The sequence below is a fragment of the Triticum aestivum genome, chromosome 2A, assembly GCF_018294505.1.
Source record: "Triticum aestivum cultivar Chinese Spring chromosome 2A, IWGSC CS RefSeq v2.1, whole genome shotgun sequence".
Lineage (NCBI taxonomy): Eukaryota > Viridiplantae > Streptophyta > Magnoliopsida > Poales > Poaceae > Triticum > Triticum aestivum.
Window position 1 is genome coordinate 158,055,753 of NC_057797.1, and position 22,547 is coordinate 158,078,299.

The following is a 22,547-nucleotide window of genomic DNA, read 5'->3' on the forward strand; positions in this document are numbered from 1 at the left end:
AAATTCATATGTTTTAAAATCATGTAGAAATTCATAGTAGACATGATATGTTAGTCCTATGTTTTTCTTATTGCTACGTTTTCAATTTCCTTGGGAAGAGGCCCGTACTCTATCGTTGAACATCTAGAAGAAAAATAACAACATTACTAGAATGAAATTAACCATGCAAACATTTACCAACTGTTCGCTAAGCAAATTTTCATCTTACAAAGATTTGACCTTAGGGCTTTGATTACATCTTCATTCAAGACTTTGAGCTGCAGGTTTCGGTCAGATCCAAGGAGATTAGTTGGAAGTTGGGAAGCAGGAGCGTGCCTTGTCCGGGAGTAAGGGCGCCTCCATTAGTTTAACCACCTTTTTAAGTCAGTGCAATAAGTGCATTATAATTAGAGCAAGTGGAGCACACGGAGCATGTGGGAGGAATCGAGTACATGATCTTGAGAATTTGGGTTTATCTCCTAACAGCCTGTGTTTTTTCTCTCTCCATTGGACAACTGTCCTTTGTTTGGATAGTATAGTGGTACTGCAATCTTATATTGGGACGAACCAGCCTAGATGTGTGTGTAAAGAATCATGCTTATAGAACCTTTGTACAGCTAAGCTCTGCTAATAGCTGCTATTAACAACATTAATCTCCTTCACTCTCTGCAGAATCATCAACCAACCACTGTCCAGTGGCTTCTGCTCCTACATCTACATGTAAGATACCCATTCTTCAGTAGCTTTCTCCTTGAAAACCTTGGTATGTACGTACTCTCCAATACTATCTTATAGGTATAAGTGTATAATCTACTTAGCCAGTTGTACGAATCACCCTTGAATTGTTGTCGATATATATACTTCCTTTGTACAGAAGTTGAGCTTGAGTACTCTTGCTTTAATTCATGGAGAGATGCAACTGCACTCTACAGCTTACGTAGTTCTCGTGCTAACCAAAAGCAATCCATGTCCATCTTCTCGATAGAGAGAACATGCAAGAGACGTACGCTGTGTTGACAACGCATACGGATAACACGGATCCGATAAGTCTACGTGTTGATGCTTGCGGCCAAACAACCCCATGGCCGTGGACCCAGCGGGCACCTGCATTGCCAAGAACATCCATGGCGGCTAATATCTTTCTCGCAGCTTTGCGGGCCTGAGATTCGAAACTGGGAGGCGGATAGGCCTTACCGAGAATGCACAGGGCACAGGTCAACACGGGCAGTAGCGGCATCGAAAACTTGCCATTAGAAGGGAGATGAGCTGGTTGGCATATGTAATCCGCCTGCCGTCGAAAGGTTCCGGTTCGACGCGGATGAGCATGAGATGCGGGCCATGGAAAATGGCTCATTGGCAGCATGTGCATGTGCATGCATGAGGATGAGGGGATTATTGGCTGTCGTGAATGGGTTGGATTAATTGGACGGAATCGGTCCAGGATCCGGCCGAGTTGTTACACGGCGGGCTTTACAGTTCAGATAGTAGAAATGAATGCACCGTCAGTGACAGTACGGACACTGGAGAAAGCTCAGAGGGTAAAGGTGAGTATGCTGAGTAGATATGCAGCCACTCAGCTACTGTTGCTCTAGCACAAGGAATGGTCTGTCATCTTAATCCGCAGGTTCAACACTCGCAAGTTGCAAGGCGCAGAGAGAAAACTAATGGGAATTAATGGATGGCCCGAGGGAGGAGCAGTGGCCGGCTCCTTTGGAATCGCGGGGCGAGGGAGGGGAGGTAGCGGGTGACGACACGTCCAGGGGCGCGGGGGCGGGTGGTCCAGTGGTTGGGGTGTCCGGAGCCAGCCGCGGGTCGACGCGTGGGGGATCCCTCCTGTTCCTACTCGGCCCGCCACCATGTGCCTAGGCCCCTTGTCTCCCGTGCTAGCAAGCTACCCCTCCTACTCCCGCAGCCACAGTCTCGCCTGCGCCGCTCGCTGCATGACTTTGATTTGATCTTGATCTTGATCTCTTTCTCTCCTTTCCCTTCCTTCCTCAATCGCTGGCCACTAAAGATCATCCCCTGCTAATTTCCCCTACACATACACAGTATGAATGCATGCACATATCTCTCCTTGTTGAGCTTATCCTAGAGCAGTAGAGCACATGCATGCCTCCTTTAATTTGCAGCTAATTCAGGCAGGTTGTGGTTACCGCATGCGTTTGTCATGCATGGCCGAGTTGCCAATCGATCACTTGTTTCCCTTCGTGGATATTGCGTGACCGGGTAGATATCCCTTATCCGCACTGATCGATCCGATGGATCATGCAAACACAGAGCCAGCGTGCATGTGTACCTTCTCGATCGTCGTCGACAGATAGATATGAGTTGAGGTCTCACTCTCCCTCTTTGTTGCTAATTGACACGTTTAATTTCCGACCTCGATCACCATCCTCTTCCTAGCTAAAATAATTAAACGAGCTCTTGTACGTTTGCAGCGTGAATGCATGTAGCACGGCGATGTAACAAGTCAATCCACTGCTCGTTGTTGCGACGAAAGGTCGTTCGATCGCATTGGGCAGTTCAATTTAGAATCCGCCGAGTGCTGTTTACTTTTGTCGCTAGCTAGGTATTAATTTTGAAATTACTAATAGCTGCTACTACTACTAATTGGAGATCGAGCAGCTTTATAAAGCTCATGGAGAGTAAACAGTCGGCTGTATATACTAGAGTAGCTCATGGAATAGTACACCACGCATCAAATTCAAAACGAGATGCATGTATAACTATAAACTAGAGGGAGTTAATAACCGGAGGGCCGATCTTTTCGACGAAAGCGAGAGCCCTTTCCAGGAGCTATAGCGTAGCAATGGTCACCTGTCGAGCCGCTCTCTTGTTTACGCCTGGGAGCCCGTGCATTGCCCCACTAACCCCCAAATTAGGCACTGTCAAATGCCATCCCGACTCCGGACCCCTACTTCAACAAAGTAAGAGAAAGAGCCAGGAGGGGGACGGATAGCAACAACAACTTTTGGACGGGTGATAACGACAATCAAAACCGGATAAAGTGACGGATAATCTGTTCGATTTTCGGTCGCTCCAAGTAAACTGATGCGTGCATATGCTTTCCTTCCTGTGTTGCAAATTAACTGAACTTGCTTTCTTTTTTCGGGTGACAAAACTGTACTTGCTGAAACATTTTATCAGGAGCAGATATGTACTCGGAAGAAATGCAGAACTCAGTAAATTAATCTCCAAAATTACGTGGTATATATAGACTATAGAGATCGTCAGCAAACACCCGAAAAAAAACACAGAGAGTTCGTCAGCAACGAGAGCAGATAAGGGCGCGGGCGAGCGAGGAAGTGAGTGAGTGCAACAGTATTAAGTACGTAGTAGGTACTAGTACCCCGGAAAAAAAAGTACGTAGTGGTAGTACTTGGCTGCACCATACGTTTGCATCTCCCCCGCCGGGCGGCCTGGCTCGGAAAGCAACTAGCCGGCTAGCCGGAGCCCCACCGGCGCTGGCGCTTGCCGCTGGGCACCTTTGCCACCTATATATATTACTCCGAGGTCTCTCCCTCGAGACACGCACTCCCCTTCCTTGCTTAACATCAAATAGTGCCTTGCGGTGGTCCTCCTCTCGATCCAGTTCCTCACCACACCAACACAACACAACCCACCGGGCCTCCCCTCTAACCTCCCCCCCCCCCCCCCCCCCCCCCTCTCTCCCCTCCTCAGCTCCCAACAGCAAGCATGGACAAGCAGCAGGTCTTTGGTTCCTCCTACGTGGACATGCCTTTCTTCGCGGCCAATGGTACGTACGACGCCGCGCGCGGCCGCTGTTTCTTTGCGCATGCGATGATGCGGCTTCTGTAGCTTCAGTTTCACCGGCCAGGAGCCCAGGACACGCATGTGATGCCCTTTTTTCGGTTCCGTGTGTGTAGGTGCAGCCACGGCACAGGGGGAGAGCCGGCCGAGGGCGCGGCGCAGGAGGCGGAGGGCGGCGAGGTGCGGCGGAGGGGACGGTGACGGCGGGGACATGGACGGAGGAGGGGATCCCAAGAAGCGGCGGCTGACCGACGAGCAGGTGCACGGTCTGGAGCTGAGCTTCCGGGAGGAGCGCAAGCTGGAGACCGGCCGAAAGGTTCATCTCGCTGCCGAGCTCGGGCTCGATCCCAAGCAAGTCGCCGTGTGGTTCCAGAACCGACGGGCGCGACACAAGAGCAAGCTTATGGAGGAGGAGTTCGCCAAGCTCAAGCACGCCCACGACGCGGCCATCCTCCACAAATGCCATCTCGAGAACGAGGTATGCTTGCTCGCACACACCCACACTGGCATACATATGGCGCCGTACATCATAAATTCCTCTCCGTTCTTGCACAAGCTGACTGACGCACATATGGCCAGTTGCTGAGGCTGAAGGAGAGGCTGGGAGCGACCGAGGAGGAGGTGCGGCGCCTCAGGTCGGCAGCTGGGAGCCACGGAGCATCCGGCAACGGCGGAGACGCCGCTGACGCCGTTGGCGCGTGCGGCGGGAGCCCGAGCTCGTCCTTCTCGACGGGAACCTGCCAGCAGCATCCGGGTTTCAGCGGCGCAGGCCAGCTGGGGCCGGACGATGAGCTGATGATGTGCGTCCCCGAGTATGGTGGCTACGCCGATAGCAGCGTGGTCGAGTGGTTTAGCCTCTATGGGCTAATTTGAAATTGAGACGAGCTGGGTATCAACTGGATGCAGATCGATTACTATTCTAGTTAGCCATAGTGTTAATTAAGCTGGGGTGATCTCTAGGGCGTGCCTGTTTAATTATGTAGATAGTGTTGATTAATGGCAAAGCTTGCAAGCTAGCAAGTGTAGTACTACTGGTAGCTCTCTTGAAGTTCAGAGATGATGTGTGCTATCATTTGATATATATTTTACTTCAGCAATAAATAGTCTTCTCGCGGGGAGGCACTGTGTATGTGCTAGTTGGCAATCATCTTAAGTAGGAGTTTGCTGCTGTTAGCTCTAAATATTGATGATGTTGATGTTGGTGGTGACTGCTGAGTACAGTATACAATTTCGATCTGTCCAGTAATAACAAATTAAAATGATGATTAATCGCTGGTTTTGGTAAAAATGAATGTAAATTTCGAAAGGATGACACTTTTCATGGCCACTGCGCTCTTACTACAAACTTTTGTATGTTAGCCCTTGTGCCCTAATATAACTTTGTAAAGCATGAACTTTGTTTATATCAGTTCATTTCTTCATGGCTACATATGGCCATTTCGCTCCTGTGTACTTATATATATACTGCTCCAACTTCATCTTTGGTAAAGTTATGAAGTCCGAACTACAGAGCACATGGAGTAACTTCAACAAATTTAATTGTAAGAACTGGTCGCAAAATATGTGAAAGTCACATTGTTAGGACTTTAGACCTAGACGGAGAATATTATGCAGCAGCTGTCATAAAATACTCCTCTAACCTATGATTAAATGAATAATTTTGCATCATAAATAGCTCTCATATATAATACTCCCCCATCCAAAATAAGTATCATGGTTTTAGTTCAAATTTTGGATCAGAGGGAGTACAAGAATAGAACGTACTCTCAGGCATGTGGCACCAAAATAGAATGTAATTAAGTTGCATCTTGCTGAATTTGAAAATTTTGTGCATCAAATTCTTAGTAATAAATGATGCGATCGAATTTCAATATTAATTTGATAAGAGTTTATGGTGATGCAGGACTTGATGCACATTTTAGGGGAAAATCGGGCCAAAGGCTTGAATGGTCCACTTTCATCATGGTTTCGACTATGATCCTCCACTTGTGCTAATTTACCACTCCCTCCGTCCCTTAATGGTTGTAATACCATCTTATATTACGGAACTGAGGGAGTACTTCAAGAAAGCTTCTTGCTGATGGGCGCCTCAAACTCTCCATTGGCAGGTGCGGCACTAGTCAGTACGTAACATATTATCCGTGCTGTGTTCAATAGAAATCATGTAGCCCTAACGGGCAGGCCATGGCTACCTGTCAGTGGCAAGCCTCACAAGTGACGAGCACCTAGTGCAAGCTCGTCACCGAATGGTTAGCTATAAGTGTTGAGATTTTATTTCTTTAGGGATGAATGCATTGCGCAACATATAGGTCATTTTCGACCACACAACATTTCATTCAGAATAGTTGCATTACACAAATGAACATTGCAACATATTTAGTTGATTAGTACTCTCTTCATTCACTATTATAAAATGATTTGGATATTTCAATACGAACTACATACGGACTGAAATGTTTGAACAAACACACTAAAATACATCCACACTATAGGTTTCATGGTTGTTGTTTTGAGAAAAAGAGGCAATGGCAATGTGGAGGCATCGACAAGGAGAAGAAAGTAGCAGGTGGAGTTCTACGCTACAGTGCATCGACTGTAAATTAAAATTTTCCTACGCGCAAATCAACCAGAAACATGCTATGGAAGATGGATCATGAATCGTTACCACTAGACGTGCAGTGCCGTGCAGCGGAAGAAGAGTTGGGGCAGCGCGTCCACTAGGTTCGTCTCCTCCTTGTCCGATCTCCCTCAAACAACTGGTCGTCGGATCCCATGTACTCGTTCGCCGAAGCGGCGTGCCTTTAACGGTATTCGCGCGTGCAGGAGGAACACCGTGCGGCGGACTACTAGGTCTGATCATGCAGTCGGCAGCGAGTGGAGGTGGCTATTCTCAACACATGCAAAACCCAGTAATAACGCTGAAGCGATCAACCGAATGAGTGTGCCGCACCTCCACTATATATAGGCATTCATCGTGGACTCAAAACTTAGGCCTCGCACGGGCCCTAAAGCCCAAAGTCTGTTCGGCTTGGATCCGAGTCCGAGTAGGATCTCATCTGACTCATGGAGTCGGATCCGGACTCGCAGGTTCCTTCCCTTAAGCGGACGACCCCTTAGGTTGAAGTCGGCTTGGTTGTAGGTCGGATCCCCTCCAACCTTCTCGGCTGATAGCAACCTCTAGCAAGACGTGCCAATCACCAATGAAGCCGGTTGGCGAACCTGTACAACATGTCACACTTTTATTTCCTTTGCCACATAATATATGTTGTTGGGATCAAGGAGAGTTTGTCATACTTGTGGTAGCCCGACCTCTTTTCTCGTTCCAATGATGCCGACAACAAAACGGATTATCTCATAATCGTTTTCGCATGGCCATGCTTATCTTTGTCGGATCACACGAGGGTCCCAGAGTATATCTCTTCCGATGAGGGGCAAATTCCATTTTGCTCGACCATGTCTCGCGGTATGGGTTTGGACAAGTCCGAAACCTACTTTTGTAACTACCCAGTGTAATATCCCAAATTTTCAATTTGGAATGTTATACAATAGATCATCATTGCATATCATATTTATTTGCATTTTGGGTTGATCCTAGAAATTCTACGCAACTCAAGGACCCTCGGAGAGAGTTGGGGATTTCGTTATTTTCATATTTGAGTTTTCTCAAATTTTGAAAATATGATCATTTGATTTTATTTATTTTATCTTCAGTTATTTCTATTATAAAAATATGACAGAGGGAATAAAATGACTTTCCCAAAATAAAGAAATATTGAGGATTTAATCAAAGAATCAAATAAGATTTTATTTTGGTTTTAGTTGCTATTTTTTTTGAATTTAGGAAAAATGCGCATTTTTCGAAATTGCATTTAGGCCCCAAATAAATGTTCATCCTGTGCGGCTTGATTTTAGAAGCCGGGGAAAATTTATTTCAGAATTTTTGGAGTCCGTTTAGTATTTTTTTTTTCTGAGCATAATTATTTTAGAAAAAAGTCCGAACCGACCTCCGGGCCGTGTTTGGCCCGGACTCCTCGGGGGGGGGGGGGGGGGCTTTATATAGCGCGCCACCGGGGCCGAAGCCGCCCAAGCCGCCACCCCCAAACCCTAGCCCGAGCCGCCCGCCGCCCCAGCCGCCGCCCCGCCGCCGACGTGGTCGACTCCGCCGCCGTCGCCGGTTTTTTTAGAAGACCGTTGGTTTTCACCGGTTATTTTCAGTTTTATATAGATCGTTTTTTTCCGGTTTAGTTTAATTAGCGAGCGTTTGCTCGTTCGATCGTTTTAACGAACGTGTTCATCGTTTAGATCCAGATAACGAACGTTCGTTCGTTAATCTGTTCGTCGTTTTTCTTTTTCTCGGATTTATTCCGCGATTTTTCTGATCGCGATTTCTGATCCGATTTTCGTTCTAGTATAACTTTTCGCTCGTTTATCGAAATCAGGCGATTCAAGCGCCTGGAGTTTCATCTCGAAACTCTATTTCCGTTTAACCAACTCAAACAAGTTTTTGCCTCTGTAAAAATTTGACCTAGATCCAGAATAGTAAACGAAGTCTGTTTCTTTTGCCGTTTGTCTTTCGTTGTTTAGTTCGATTTGATTCTTTTTGCCAACCGGAGTTCTTAAGTTGAACTTTCTGGTTAAATCTCTTATTTGAGTTTTACCTATGCATTAGTTGAGTACTTATTGTATGCTTGTTTGTTTGCGATAGAGTACCCGGAGTGCACCGCTTGCTACTTCGAATCGCTAGGTTTTGCGGATCATCAGCAAGGCAAGTAACACTTTGATCATACTTCCTATTACCCAGTTTTTATTGCATTAGATAAATCCTCACACATTGCATGATTAGGATCTAATTAAATTGTGGGTCTGGGAAGTAGATGAGGTAGTACCTATTACTTGTTATTGAAAGTGCGTTATATCGACTAGAGGGGGGGTGAATAGGCGATTTTTATGAAAGTCTTCAAAACGTGGAAGTTATGAAGACAAATGATAGAAATAAACCTATTACCATGCAGCGAAAGGTAGACTACACTAGGCAGGCCATAGTCAAGTATTCAATAAAGTGAAAGCATAATGACTTAATAGCAGCAATGTAGTAAGGATCAGGTAGGAAGATATTATGAAGCCATACAGAACATGCAGTCACTCAGTGAAGACAAAAGATAGTGCAAACATACAATGACTTCACAAGGAGCAACAGTAAGGAAAGGGAAGGGAAGATGAAACCAGTGACTCGTTGAAGACAATGATTTGTTGGACCAGTTCCAGTTGCTATGACAACTATACGTCTGGTTGGGGAGGCTAGGTATTTAAACCTTAGGACACATAGTCCCGGACACCCAGTCCTGAACACGCAGCTCAGGACACCCAGTCCTCACCGTATTCCCCTTGAGCTAAGGTCACACAGACCTCGCCCAATCACTCTGGTAAGTCTTCAAGGTAGACTCCCAAACCTTCACAGACTTCGTTCGCCGGCAATCCACAATGTCTCTTGTATGCTCAGAACGCGACGCCTAACCAGCTGGAGGATGCATAGTCCTCAAGTGTAATAAGTCTTCAGATCACACAGACAAGAAGACTTAAGTGATGCCCAATTCTCTTTGGCTCTGGGTGGTTAGGGCTTTATCCTCGCAAGGAATTCTCTCTCAAAGGCTTCGAGGTGGGTTGCTCTCAAACGACAAAAGCCGTACTCTCAATCTGAGCAGCCAACCGTTTATGGTTGTAGGGGGTGGGCTATTTATAGCCACTTGGCAATCCGACCTGATTTGTCCGAAATGACCCTGGGTCACTAAGGAACTGACACGTGTTCCAACGGTCAAATTTCAAACTCACACGACAACTTTACTTGGGCTACAAGCAAAGCTGACTTGTCCGACTCTGGACAAGATTCGCTCTCATAGTCTTCACTCGAAGACATAGGTTTTTGGTTAGGCATCACTTCAGTCATTCTGACTGGTTCTCTTGGACCCCACTTAACAGTACGGTGGTTCCTATGACTCAACACAAAAGAAAAAGAACTACAAAAGATCTAAGTCTTCGAGCTCCATAGGCTTCATGTGGTGTCTTCTCTTGTCATAGTCTTCAAATGTGAATATCTTCATATACCACCTTTGACTTCAATGTCTTCATACATTTTTAGGGGTCATCTCTGGTAGGAAAACCGAATCAATGAGGGACTTCTACCAGTGTTATCCTGCAATTCTCATAAACACATTAGTCCCTCAACTAGGTTTGTCGTCAATACTCCAAAACCAACTAGGGGTGGCACTAGATGCACTTACAATCTCCCCCTTTTTGGTGATTGATGACAAACTAGTTGAAGTTTTCAACGGGGAATATAATCTGTGAAATTGTAAAGGATAAGGAATTGTCTTCATAAGTTGCAAGGGCTCCCCCTGAAGATGTGCATATAAGTAATTTGCTTTTGGAATGCAAATGCACATGGCAGGTTGTACTTGTGGAAATCCACTTCAACTTATGATGACAATCCACTATGCATGTGAAAGTATATGAAGATAATGACAATGCATAATGGAAAATGGACGTATGCAGAATGATCTAAGTGCGGAATTTATCATCGCACATGCGGAATTTATCATCGCAAAACAAAGTGGCAGATAAGTAGCAGACGACCATCGAGTTTAAGTGTTACAACTCAAAGAACCAAATGTAGCAAAATGAGAGTTGTAAGCACGAAGCAAAATATAAAGCACCCGCCCATATGGACCCGCTTGAAGACTATCAACCTCATATGCTTCTCCCCCTTTTGTCAGTAAGGACCAAAAAGGTTTGAAGACATAGAGCATCTACTCGTTCCCATGCGGAGTAGGTGAAGTAGCAGGGTCGTTGGTGGTGTTTGGAGGTGTTGAAGAGCTTGGAGCAGAGTTGACGCGTGCTGAAGGAGGTGGCGGTGAAGTAGCACCGTCTTCATCCTCGATAACTCTGGCAGTCACTGTTGCAGCAGAGGAAGAGAACTCAGAGTCTTCAAGGGATGGAGTTCCTCGCAGCACAGCCCTTCGAGGAGGTGTGGAGTCAAACTTGAATCGCTCAGTGAAGCCATCCTCTTGAAGATCAGCTTCAGAACACATCATCGTGAGCCCTTTCCATGTGCGGCGACAGGTTTCATGGGTAACGAAAGCATCCTTGGTGGCAAGATTGCGAATGCGATTAACATCCACCAAGAGGCTTTTCATCTGACACTTCAGCCAGTCATGATGCCTATCCTGTTTCTGAGGAAGAGCCACAAGAAGCTCTCGGTCGGTGAGAACACGAGTGCACTTCTTGGGTCTTGGAGCAGTTGTGCTATCAGTGGCTTCAGTAGGCGCAGGGTGTGGTGCACGTGTAGTGCCAGCCAAAGGATACACCCGAGTGACTGCTTCAACTCCTTCAATGTTTTGTGAGAAACTCTGATGCTCTGCATTCTGAAGACTTAGAGGTTCCTTTGCAGGCTCAGGATAGATGGCTTCAGTAGAGATATCCACATCAGGCAGAAAAATCCTATGATTGCGAGCAGATGGCTGATATGAGATATCGGAGTGAAGTTTAATTAGCCGCATTACCCATGGAGCGTAGAACTTCAAGCCAAACAGATCAGAGCCTGATGCAGCAAGTTGGCGGATGAATAAGTCCTGTGCATTAAAGCATTTTCCATGAAGAATATAGAAGACCAAAGTCTTCATGGCACCCTCAAGCTTGGCATTTGGAGAGTGTCCTTTGATGGGCCAGAGAGTTCGCCTGATGATGTGATAGATGGTTCTTGGCAGATACTCAAGGTCTTCAACGAAGAACTCTGTTGGATAAGCAGCATCTTGGGGCAATGGCTTCATCATGCTGAGCATCTGACTCATATCAGGTTCCCACCTCTTAAAGATGCTCTCAATAGCTTCACTATGCAGCTGACAGCCATGCTCGTAGAGATCGCCAGGAGTGGGCAAACTAGTGAGCTCAATGATGTCAAATGCATTGGCTTCGTGATGAACATTTTCGGTCATCCACTCCAGGACCCAAGTCTTCGGATCTCTGCTGTACCCGCGGATGTGAAGTGTGGCATAGAATTGGAGCAGCAGCTCTTCATTCCAATGCTCTTGGTCAGTAACGAACGGCAGTAGTCCAACTTCCTTGAAGCAATCCAGAGCTTCTTCCAGACAGGGTAGACCAGCTATGGCTTCAATCTCAAGGCGCTTGTGTGGGAAGATACGACCTTGGTTGTAAAGAATGCATGAGTAATAGCTTCACTGAGGATAGCTCCAGAACCGATCAGATGATATCCTTTCCCTTGAGTAGGGGTTCCTGGAGCTATCGAAGAATGTATTGTCTACCCTGAAGCCATTGATATTGAAGGAGCCAGGTGCTGATGCAGGACCTGGGAACCTTGGCAATCTTGGGGTTGGCTTCTGTACCTGAGGCATGTGCTCAACATGATAGTCGAATTGGGGACCGGCAGCAGACTCAGGAACAGAAGTGATGGGATCAGTGGCTTCACTGTCTTCTTCTTCCGTTGGGGAGGGCTCCACATTAGCTTCATTGGTGGTTGTGGCAGCCACAAGATTTTCAAGCACGTTCTCCTTGAGAACTGCTTCTTGGTGGGACAGTGGAGTGGCAACTTGTGGGACTTCATCTTCCGCGGCTGATGCAACCGGATTGTCTTCAACAGATACTTGAGGCCTTGGACCTTTGCAAAGCCTGCGCAACACAGGCGACGCCTGTGGAGTTGGAGTTGGCTGTTCCTCAAAGTCTTCTTCCTCTTGTGGGCGATCCGCCCATGAAGCATCCTGTGCAATTGGCGTCAGTGGACGACCAATGCTGATGAGTTCGCTGTTCTGAGGAAGGACTGCACCATCTTCAGCAGCGATGGGATCAGCTGTTGGAAAGTCTTCAGCTTCATGAGCCTCTGTGGAAGCAGGCTCATGGATAGTCTATTGGCGTTCAGCTTCAGGATAGACCATAGAAATGGGTTCAACTATCAAGGGCTCTATGGGAGCAGCCCGATCTTTCTTGGTCTTCCTCTTTTTCTTGGAGGGGGCAGTTGGAGAGGCTTCAGAATGTTTCCTCTTCCTGGCTTCAGCCTCAGCAGTCCTTGTCTTCTTGAGCTCTGAAGCGGTTGACCGGCTTTTTGGTTTCGAGCCAGTCAGTCTAGTTGGGAAGACAATCGGAACTGCTTCCTGCCTTGGTGCGTTAGGTTCAGCCGTAGCATGCTTCTTCTTCTTCTTTGCGGCCATCCTGGGGTCGATGCCAGGACGCCCAAGGGCCTTGCGCTTCTCAGCCTCATTGTAGGCTTGCACACATCTGTCAGCCAGAGTCTTCATGCGCTCACGTGAACCCTGAGCTTCTGCACGTTTCTTTACAAAGGCTTCCTTGAGCTCGTGCATCATACTCTTGAAATTCTTCACTTCCTGCACGCTGAGCTTGGCCATATGCTTCTTGAACTGAGCCTTTTCATAGTCAATCTTTTGCTTCAGTTCAACAATGCACTGGGCAATAGAGAGTTCTGAAGCAATGGCGCCTTGGAAGGCGACACTGAGGCCAATGGGTAGCTGCAGATCTTCAAAGCTGATGTTTGGCATGTCAAACCACTCGTCAATGAAGTTGTGGATGATGGTCACATCAAAGAGAGGCAGATCATTGAAGATTTCTGCTTCTTCTTTGCTCTTGATGAGTTGCTCAAGAGCGTCATCTGCAAGATCTTCATCACTTGACAGATCGATGGCGTCATTGCGCAGAATGGCAGCAGCAGTTAGCTCTTGGCCGGTGTGAGGCAGAGGCATCTTGACCTTCTGGGGCTTGGAGATGCGAGATAAGTCTTCGGACTGCACACTGTCTTCAGGAGGTGCAGTTGCCAGTGGTTTCGCCCGTGAGATTTTTGGTGAGGGGGCAGGCCTTGAAGCTTTAGGCTTCTTCAGCTTCTTTGTCTTCGGCGCTGCAGGCGCTTCTTCAGATTCAGCGTCAGCTGTAGGCTCATTCACTGCAGTCCCTTGAACCAAGATATGGGTGATGAGGCCTTCAAGGTTGTAGAAGGGACCGATGACATTGGGTTCTGCATCTCGTGTGCCATCTGCCCTTGGTGCTGAGGGACCAGGGTTGAAGTCTAACCCCAAAGTCTTCTTGTTCTGCTTCGCTGAGTTCTGGGCAAACTGGAAGTTGCGCTTGAACAGATTGTCGTCACGACACCATAGTAGTGACGATGGGTGTGCATCAGCAGGTTGTGGCCCACGGACCATGCAGGGATAGAAGCCTTGAGCAATGGCTTCATCTCTGGACCTGGGTAGAAGATTCTTGTATAGGATGTCTCCCCACGGTCTCTTGATGGCATTTTTCTCAGCATATTCCTGAGTTACAAATCGGTATTTGAACCATTATTCTACCCAATATCTTCGAATCCATTGGATTCGGGTCTTGCGCTAATTGTAATCCTCTTCAGGATCTGTCTTGTACAGTTCTGAGAGTTCATCTGGCAGATCTCTAGATGTTTCTCCATGATGCTTTCTGCCACCCTTCCTTGCTGCTTTCTCTGAAGCCATAAACTTTAATTTGAAAGGCTTCAACACGTTCAAAGGCTTCAAAGGTTTTCGCTTGCTGGACCAACAGGAACTTGCTTCGGGAGAATTAATGTGATGCTGTAAGGATTCTCCCACAGACATGTACCTGTGACAGCATTAAGGTGCGAGGGAAGGGGAAGAGGTCATATGCATTCTCAGAAGATTTTGAAGATAAATCAGTTTAGAAGACATTGACCTCATTGTGCGAAGGCATTCACTCATAGATAAGGAGTTGGTTCCAGATTTGTACGAATCCACAGATCAGTACAAGTGAGGAATCTAACTACTTTGTGAAGCATAAGTGAATATACTAGGCATGTTATGAGATGCAGTATGAGAGAGATCTAACTTGTGTGAATAGAAACTGCTTGTGGTAGAAAGTGACAAATCCATAGGATCAACGGTGCTGTAAAAAGGAAGTTTTATTTACCACACTAAGAACTGCTAGACGAAGTGGAAGATGAGGCCGAGCAGTTCGATCTTCCGTGCCCTAACTTGGCGACGGAGGACACCTACGGCGACGACAGAGAGGACGATGTCCGCGGTCGGCATGAAGACGGCGTCGGAGAGGTTGCGGCAGTGAAGCACTTCGTCGCCGGCGTCGTCGAGGGCTAGCGGTGGCACTAGGGTTCGTGCGAGAGTGGAAGAATAGATAATGACCGCGGTGAAGTGTGTATTTATAGGTACATGGGCGGCACTGCGCTATTACACAGGTGCCCCTGGCGATTCGCATCTGAGGAACACGTGGCCATTATGCGGAATTTTGGGGTTTGTTCCACGTCCCATGCACGCCTTGATTGTCGGGTGGTCGTTCCTACTTCTCCGAGTTTCATGTGGAGGAATGAGCATTGAAAACAGACTTAATGGTTGTCTCTGTATCTTCTGCTGACAAGGACGCAGAGAAGACATTCGACGGTTTCAATAGAATGCATATGATTTGGAGAGATAGAATTTGAGATAAAAAGCATAGAGAGGTTAGGGTCCGATCACATTCACTTAGTTCAAAAGATTCAACAATGAAGACATAGCTATAAGTGAATGCTGTAGAGGACAGAACACTAATATATATATATATATATATATATATATATATATATATATATATATATATAAACAGCATAGTGAAGATAATCATGAAGATATGTTTGAGATCGAAGCCAAACCAAATATGAAGACATTGCAAGGTAACGCCATGAGTGAAATACTTCAGAATAGAACCTTTGGTGGTGGCGTTACCCACCGTATAGGAAGTATTAGACCCAGACACGGCGCACAATTATCGTGGCGCTCCGAAGTCAAATTCCACATTAATGTATTCACACTTAGAATGTATGTCTTCATTGATTGAAGATATACTTTACTTCGTGTGTTGCACATCTAAGTCATCAATATGCATTAGGGTTAGGATGTGTGCCTGATCATAGGACATTTGAGGATTCCAGGATATTTAGCTCACACCATAACTTGCAAAATCTCTTCTCATCCAAGGGCTTGGTGAAGATATCTGCCAATTGCTCTTCAGTGTTGACATGTATGATATCAATATCTTCCTTCACAACATGATCTCTGAGAAAGTGATGACGAATTTCAATGTGCTTTGTCTTCGAGTGCTGAACTGGGTTGTTGGCGATCTTGATGGCGCTTTCGTTGTCGCAGTAAAGTGGCACTTGCTTCAGATGAATGCCATAGTCCTTGAGTGTTTGCTTCATCCACAGAAGCTGAGCGCAACAAGATCCAGCAGCAATGTATTCAGATTCAGTAGTGGAGAGATACACAGTTCTGCTTCTTTGAAGACCAACATACAAGTGATCGTCCCAGAAAGTGACATGTGCCTGATGTAGACTTGCGATCAACTTTGTCACCAGCATAATCAGCATCCGAGAATCCAACCAGATCAAACTCTGAGCCCTTTGGATACCATAATCCTAGAGTTGGGGTGTGAGCCAAATACCGAAGAATTCGCTTCACAGCTAAGTGATGCGACTCCTTTGGTGCCGCTTGAAATCGAGCACACATGCAAACACTAAGCATAATATCTGGCCTAGATGCACATAGATAAAGTAAAGAACCAATCATGGAGCGGTATACCTTTTGATCGAACTCTTTACCATTGTCGTCGGGACCGAGGTGATGTTTGGCTGGCATTGGTGTTGTGAAGCCTTTGCAGTCTTGCATACCGAACTTCTTCAGGCAATCTTTGAGATACTTCTCTTGAGATATGAAGATGCCGTTGCGTTGTTGTCGTATTTGAAGACCTAGGAAGAACTTCAGCTCCCCCATCATGGACATCTGATATTGCTCTTGCATCATATATCCAAACTCTTCACTGTAATTCTGATTGGTGCAGCCGAAGATAATGTCATCCACATATATTTGGCACACAAACAGTTCACCATCATATGTCTTCGTGAAGAGAGTGGGGTCTAGGGAACCAGGTATGAAGCCTTTGCTCTTCAGGAAGTATTTGAGTGTGTCATACCAGGCCCGAGGGGCCTGTTTGAGGCCATACAGTGCCTTGTTGAGCTTGTATACCATGTCAGGATGTTTTGGATCTTCAAAGCCAGGCGGTTGCGCAACATACACTTCTTCTTCAATCTTCCCATTGAGAAAAGCACTCTTCACATCCATTTGATATAGAAGTATGTTATGATGATTTGCATAGGCCAGCAGTATGCGTATGGCTTCAAGTCTAGCCACAGGAGCAAATGTTTCATCGAAGTCAATGCCTACCACTTGAGTATATCCTTGAGCAACGAGACGAGCTTTGTTTCTGACAACTTGACCATGCTCATCTTGCTTGTTGCGATATATCCATTTGGTGCCTATTATATTGTGCTTCCGTGGATCAGGACGCTTAACTAGTTCCCATACATTATTCAACTCAAACTGTTGAAGCTCTTCTTGCATAGCTTGAATCCATTCAGGTTCCATGAAGGCTTCTTCAACTTTCTTGGGTTCTGTTATTGAGACGAATGCGAAGTGCCCATAGAAATTTGCTAGCTGAGTTGCCCTTGAACGGGTGAGTGGACCGGGTGCATTGATGCTATCAATTATTCTTTCAATCTGCACTTCATTGGCAACGCGAGGATGTACAGGGCGAAGACTTTGCTCTTGCTGATCATTGTCGTTGTTAGAAGGAATGTATTCAGGCTGAGCATTGTCTTCATGTTGATCAGGTGCTGAGATGATAAGTTCTTCTTCAGGATGAGCTTCAGAAGGTATAATTTCTCCAGTTCCCATCAGCTTGATTGATTCACTGGATGGAACTTCATCTAGCACATTTGGCAGTTGCTCTTTTTGTGAACCATTGGTCTCATCGAACCGCACATCCACTGTTTCAACCACTTTGTAATGAAAGAGATTGAAGACTCTGTAGGAGTGCGAATCCTTTCCATATCCAAGCATAAAACCCTCATGTGCTTTTGGTGTAAACTTTGAGGTGTGATGTGGGTCCTTGATCCAGCACCTTGCGCCAAATACTCTGAAGTAACTGACATTTGGCTTCTTGCCAGTAAGGAGCTCATAAGATGTCTTGTTTAGCAGCTTGTGAAGATAAACACGATTGATTGTATGGCATGCAGTATCAATGGCTTTAGGCCAGAATTTTCTTGGGGTCTTGTATTCATCTAGCATCGTTCTGGCCATCTCAATGAGTGTTCTGTTCTTGCGTTCGACGATGCCATTCTGCTGTGGCGTGTACGGGGCTGAGAATTCATGTGTGATGCCCAAGGTATCAAGATATGTATCAAGGCCAGTGTTCTTGAATTCAGTGCCATTGTCACTTCTGATGTGCTTTATCTTGGCGCCATAATTGTTCATAGCTCGATTGGCGAAGCGTCTGAAGACATCCTGCACTTCAGTCTTGTAAAGGATTATGTGCACCCAAGTGTATCTAGAATAATCATCAACAATAACGAAGCCATAGAGGCAAGCAGCAGTAGTAAGAGTTGAGTAATGAGTGGGACCGAAAAGATCCATGTGAAGCAGTTTGAAGGGTCGAGTAGTGGTCATGATTGTCTTCGAGGGATGTTTGGCCCTCGTCATCTTCCCTGCTTCACAGGCACCACATAAGTGATCTTTCTTGAACTTGACGCCCTCGATGCCTATGACATGCTTCTTCTTTGCCAGGGTGTGGAGGTTCCACATGCCAGCATGCCCAAGCCTCCGATGCCAGAGCCAACATTCTGAAGCTTTTGCTAGAAGACATACGGAAAGCTGTTGTCCTACTGAGAAATCTACTACGTACAGATCATCTTTTCGATACCCTTCAAACATTAGAGACTTGTCAGATTCCATTAGTACAAGGCAACGATATTTTCCAAATATTACGATCATGTTCAAATTGCAAAGCATTGAGACAGACATTAAGTTGAAGCCAAGGGATTCAACTAGCATGACATTATCCATGTGTTGATCCCTTGAGATTGCAACTCTACCTAGACCCAATACCTTACTTTTACCAGTGTCAGCAAATGTGATGTGGCTCTTGTCGGATGGACGTAAGGTTGAGTCCATAAGAAGGCTTCTTTTGCCAGTCATGTGATTTGTACACCCACTATCAATAATCCATTCTGAAGACGCTGGTGTCGTACCCTACAGTGCAGTTAGGGGGATAGGCTTCACCAAGAGCATTGTGAAGCAAAAACATTTGACGAACCAATGGGTTATGAAAGCTTAGATCCAGATTAGGACTAATAGGGAGAGTAGCAAGCGATTCAGGAACGAAGTACATAGTAAGACCATTCGGGCATTTAATCTTGCGCCCTACAAGATGTTTAAGGTCCCCAGCAATGGCGTCAGACAATTTTGGTTTTCTGCTGGAGACCTTTCCCTGCAAAAGAGAGTTAAGCTTTCTTAGCCACCCACATCTTCAAGGGTGGCTGAGAAGCAATAAGTCTAAGTGCAACATCTGAGAATTTTGGCTTTGGAGCCCTAGCAAACAGTCTTGCAGGTGGATAATAGTACTCATAAGAATAAGCAGAATAGTTCTTGGTCTTATGAACATGGCAGTTTGATGAACCGCTCTCATATTCATATGCCTGAGTATGGTTTCCCCGCAAAACATTTGCGTTAGTGCGACTCAGGTGAGTCCTCTATCTGTATGAAGCCTTTGGACCATATGAAGCCTTTGGTCTGAGGTTTGTCTTCTTCACGTGAGGTGTCGTGATGACATTCACAGGAAGATTCTCCAGACACCTTTTCGGAACCCAGATCTTCTTCATAGGCGGTCCATTCCTGCAGTTAGTACCAATGTACCTGGCAAACACTTCACCATTCTGATTCTTAAACAGTATATAGTTTGCATCAAAGGATTCATCAATGATAATGGGGTTAGCACAAGTGAAGCCAGATAGATTGGATGGGTCTGCTGAAGGTTCCTTTGCAGCAACCCACATGGTTTGGGGTACTGCTCAGGTTTCCAGTAAGAACCATCAGCATTCATTTTCCTTACGAACCCAGCACCCTCTTTCCTCGGGTTTCGGTTCAGTATCTGCTTTTTGAGGACATCACATAGTGTCTGATGCCCTTTAAGACTTTTGTACATCCCTGTTTCAAGCAATGTCTTCAACCTAGCATTCTCATCAGCAATAGCAGTGGTATCCTCAGCAGAGGGGTTAGTTACCACATCAACAGTTGAAGATATTGCAACAGTAGTAGTAGTAGAACATTCAGTAACAGAAGTAGCATTATCACTCTCAATGAATTTAAGACATGGTGGTTCAAATCCTTCCTGTGCGGGACTGATCTATTTGGCGCAAAGTGACTCGTTTTCCTTTTGAAGATCTTCATGAACCGCTCTCAATTTCTCAAGATCTTGTTTCCTTTGAAGATAATCATAGGAAAGCTTTTCATGAGTTGTTGAGAGAGTTTCATGACGACTTTCAAGTTCCTGATACTTAACGTGAAGATTTTTTATGTCTTCAATTAAGGATTCAGATCGAGTCATTCCAGCACCTAACAGATCATCGCTTCTGTCTAACAGTTTTTGAATATGTTCCATAGCTTTCTGTTGTTCAGTTGCAATTTTAGCAAGTGTTTTGTAGCTGGGTTTTGAATCACAATCAGAGTCACCGTCACTAGATGTTTGATAGTGAGTAGTGCGTGTGTTTACCTTGGCACCACATGCCATGAAGCAGTAGGTAGAAGCGGAGTAGTCCTTGTCATTTGCATCGGTGACAGTGACGAGGTCATTGTCTTCAATATTGAAGATGGACTTGGCAACGTATGCTGTAGCCAGACTTGCGACGCCTGAATCGGACTCCTCCTCAGACTCCACCTCTGCCTCCTCAGAAGCGGACTCCTCCTCTAAATCCATTTCCTTGCCAACAAACGCACGTGCCTTGCCAGATGAGCTCTTCTTGTGTGATGAAGACTTTGAGGAAGACTTGGAAGAAGACTTTGAGTATTTCTTCTTGTTGTTGTTGTCAGAGTCATATTCCTTGCTCTTCCTCTTCTTTTTGTTCTCATTGTCCCACTGTGGACACTCAGAGATGAAGTGGCCAAGTTTCTTGCACTTGTGACATGTTTTCTTCTTGTAGTCATGAGCAGAAGCTTCATCATTCCTTGAGCTTGATCAGGAAGACTTTCTGAAACCTTTATTCTTGGTGAATTTTTGGAACTTCTTCACAAGCATAGCAAGTTCCCTTCCAATGTCTTCGGGATCATCAGAACTGCTGTGAGATTCTTCTTCAAGGCACGAGTTCACCCATAGTTTGGACCGTAGATATCTCTTTTCTCAGAAAGCTGAAACTCATGTGTGTTGAGCCTCTCAAGTATATCAGATGGATCGAGTGTTTTGAAATCAGGATGTTCTTGAATCATCAGGGCTAGGATGTCAAAAAAACTATCAAGTGATCTCAGTAGTGTCTTGACGACTTCATGTTTGGTGATCTCAGTAGCACCGAGGGCTTGAAGCTCATTTGTGATGTCAGTGAGTCAGTCAAATGTGTGTTGGACATTCTCATTGTCATTTCGCTTGAAGCGGTTGAAGAGGTTGCGAAGGACACTAATTCTCTGATCTCTCTGGGTTGAGATGCCTTCATTGACCTTGGAGAGCCAGTCCCAGACCAGCTTAGATGTCTTCAAAGCACTCACACGGCCATACTGACCTTTGGTCAGGTGACCACAGATGATATTCTTGGCAGTAGAGTCCAGTTGAACAAATTTCTTGACATCAGCAGCAGTGACACCTTCTCCAGCCTTGGGAACACCGTTTTCGATGACATACCATAGGTCGACATCAATGGCTTCAAGATGCATGCGCATCTTATTCTTCCAGTAGGGATATTCAGTTCCATCGAAGACGGGGCATGCAGCGGAGACTTTAATTATCCCTGCAGTCGACATAGCTAAAACTCCAGGTGGTTAAACCGAATCACACAGAACAAGGGAGCACCTTGCTCTGATACCAATTGAAAGTGCGTTATATCGACTAGAGGGGGGGGGGTGAATAGGCGATTTTTATGAAAGTCTTCAAAACGTGGAAGTTATGAAGACAAACGATAGAAATAAACCTATTACCATGCAGCGAAAGGTAGACTACACTAGGCAGGCCATAGTCAAGTATTCAATAAAGTGAAAGCACAATGACTTAATAACAGCAATGTAGTAAGGATCAGCTAGGAAGATATTATGAAGCCATACAGAACATGCAGTCACTCAGTGAAGACAAAAGATAGTGCAAACATACAATGACTTCACAAGGAGCAATAGTAAGGAAAGGGAAGGGAAGATGAAACCAGTGACTCGTTGAAGACAATGATTTGTTGGACCAGTTCCAGTTGCTGTGACAGCTGTACGTCTGGTTGGGGCGGCTAGGTATTTAAACCTTAGGACACACAGTCCCAGACACCTAGTCCTGAACACGCAGCTCAGGACACCCAGTCCTCACCGTATTCCCCTTGAGCTAAGGTCACACAGACCTTGCCCAATCACTCTGGTAAGTCTTCAAGGTAGACTCCCAAACCTTCACAGACTTCGTTCACCGGCAATCCACAATGTCTCTTGGATGCTCAGAACGCGACGCCTAACCGGCTGGAGGATGCACAGTCCTCAAGTGTAATAAGTCTTCAGATCACACAGACAAGAAGACTTAAGTGATGCCTAATTCTCTTTGGCTCTGGGTGGTTAGGGCTTTATCCTCGCAAGGAATTCTCTCTCAAAGGCTTCGAGGTGGGTTGCTCTCAAACGACAAAAGCCGTACTCTCAATCTGAGCAGCCAACCGTTTATGGTTGTAGGGGGTGGGCTATTTATAGCCACTTGGC

The 22,547-nt window shown here is 45.8% G+C and overlaps 1 protein-coding gene across 1 annotated transcript; it reads left to right on the plus strand.

Annotated features, from left to right (window-relative positions):
- Positions 1-3,588: 3,588 nt before the first annotated feature.
- Positions 3,589-4,886, plus strand: LOC123185052 (homeobox-leucine zipper protein HOX14). Its single transcript, XM_044597066.1, has 3 exons — positions 3,589-3,736; positions 3,867-4,228; positions 4,330-4,886. The coding sequence occupies exons 1-3, from the start codon at positions 3,676-3,678 to the stop codon at positions 4,621-4,623; spliced, it is 717 nt and encodes a 238-aa protein (XP_044453001.1). The 5' UTR covers positions 3,589-3,675; the 3' UTR covers positions 4,624-4,886.
- The last annotated feature ends 17,661 nt before the right edge of the window (positions 4,887-22,547 follow it).